The 938-nt window shown below is 32.6% G+C and overlaps 1 protein-coding gene across 2 annotated transcripts in view; it reads left to right on the top strand.

The window, feature by feature from the left end:
- The window catches only part of LOC119586471 (N-acetylglucosaminyl-phosphatidylinositol de-N-acetylase-like), a gene marked incomplete at its 5' end in the record, with an annotated part of 6,159 nt that overhangs the window by 2,275 nt on the left and 2,946 nt on the right, over positions 1-938 (top strand). Inside the window, 3 exon segments of one of the 2 annotated variants that reach the window (XM_037935206.1) lie at positions 177-276; positions 552-682; positions 846-871. In XM_037935206.1, the coding sequence (XP_037791134.1) occupies positions 177-276; positions 552-682; positions 846-871 (257 nt within the window). 2 annotated transcript variants of the gene reach the window in all.

Raw genomic sequence — 938 nt, 5'->3', positions numbered from 1 at the left:
AGCAGCATTGAGTTAAAGTAGCATTGATATAATTTATTTCTTCTTCATTTGTTCCTTTTTATTAATCAGAAATACGCATGGTACAAACAAGTTTTCTCTTCTCATATTGAATATATACTTGCCAAATATACATTATCCTGTTCTCCCAAATAATATGTTTTATGGCTCATTGACAGGTTGTAACATTTGATAGTGGAGGTGTAAGTGGACATATCAACCATTCATCCCTATATTCTGCTCTTCAGCATTTAGTGGAAGAAGATTATTTGCCTGAAAGTAAGGAATGAAGGACATCACAAATGCACACCCTTATTTTATTAGAAAAAGTATAACTTATGATAAATAAATCCACAGTGCAAGACATATATATGATTTACAAAACTGATATAATATCTTCAGCAGAGCTACATCATGTAATGATAATAGATGCAAATGGCATATTTTGCATTGTTCAGTTACATCATTTATTACATTTGTTGAGAGGAAGTTTGAAGAAAATAACTTAATTATGTTGGTAAGTATGTTAACAGTTGATTTTCTTTGCTTTCCAGATTGTGAAGCTTTCTCTTTGGACACTGTGAATATCCTGAGGAAGTATTCGTCCCTCCTTGACGTCCCCCTCAGCTATGCTCTCTCATCATGTGCCTTCACTGTAGATCGTAAGCAGTACTCAATTATACAGGTAATCCACTAAGTTGCCTTTGCTTTGACATTGATTTTCTGAACATATTTAGTGTTTGATTTTTAACAAAATTTGTATGTATTAGATGCATTTGTTTCTGTTTCAGAACCATACCATGGTTTCACTGATTAGTGATTTTATTCATAAAATATTTTTCTTTCAGAGAGCAATGAGAGCACACATCAGTCAGTATGTATGGTTTAGGAAACTGTACATGTTTTTCTCTCGATATGTACTTATCAATACGCTGTCAAGA

This window comes from Penaeus monodon, chromosome 21, assembly GCF_015228065.2.
Source record: "Penaeus monodon isolate SGIC_2016 chromosome 21, NSTDA_Pmon_1, whole genome shotgun sequence".
In the NCBI taxonomy this organism is placed as follows: Eukaryota; Metazoa; Arthropoda; class Malacostraca; order Decapoda; family Penaeidae; genus Penaeus; species Penaeus monodon.
Note: the sequence above shows the minus strand (reverse complement) of the source record. Positions and strands in the feature narration are given on the sequence as shown.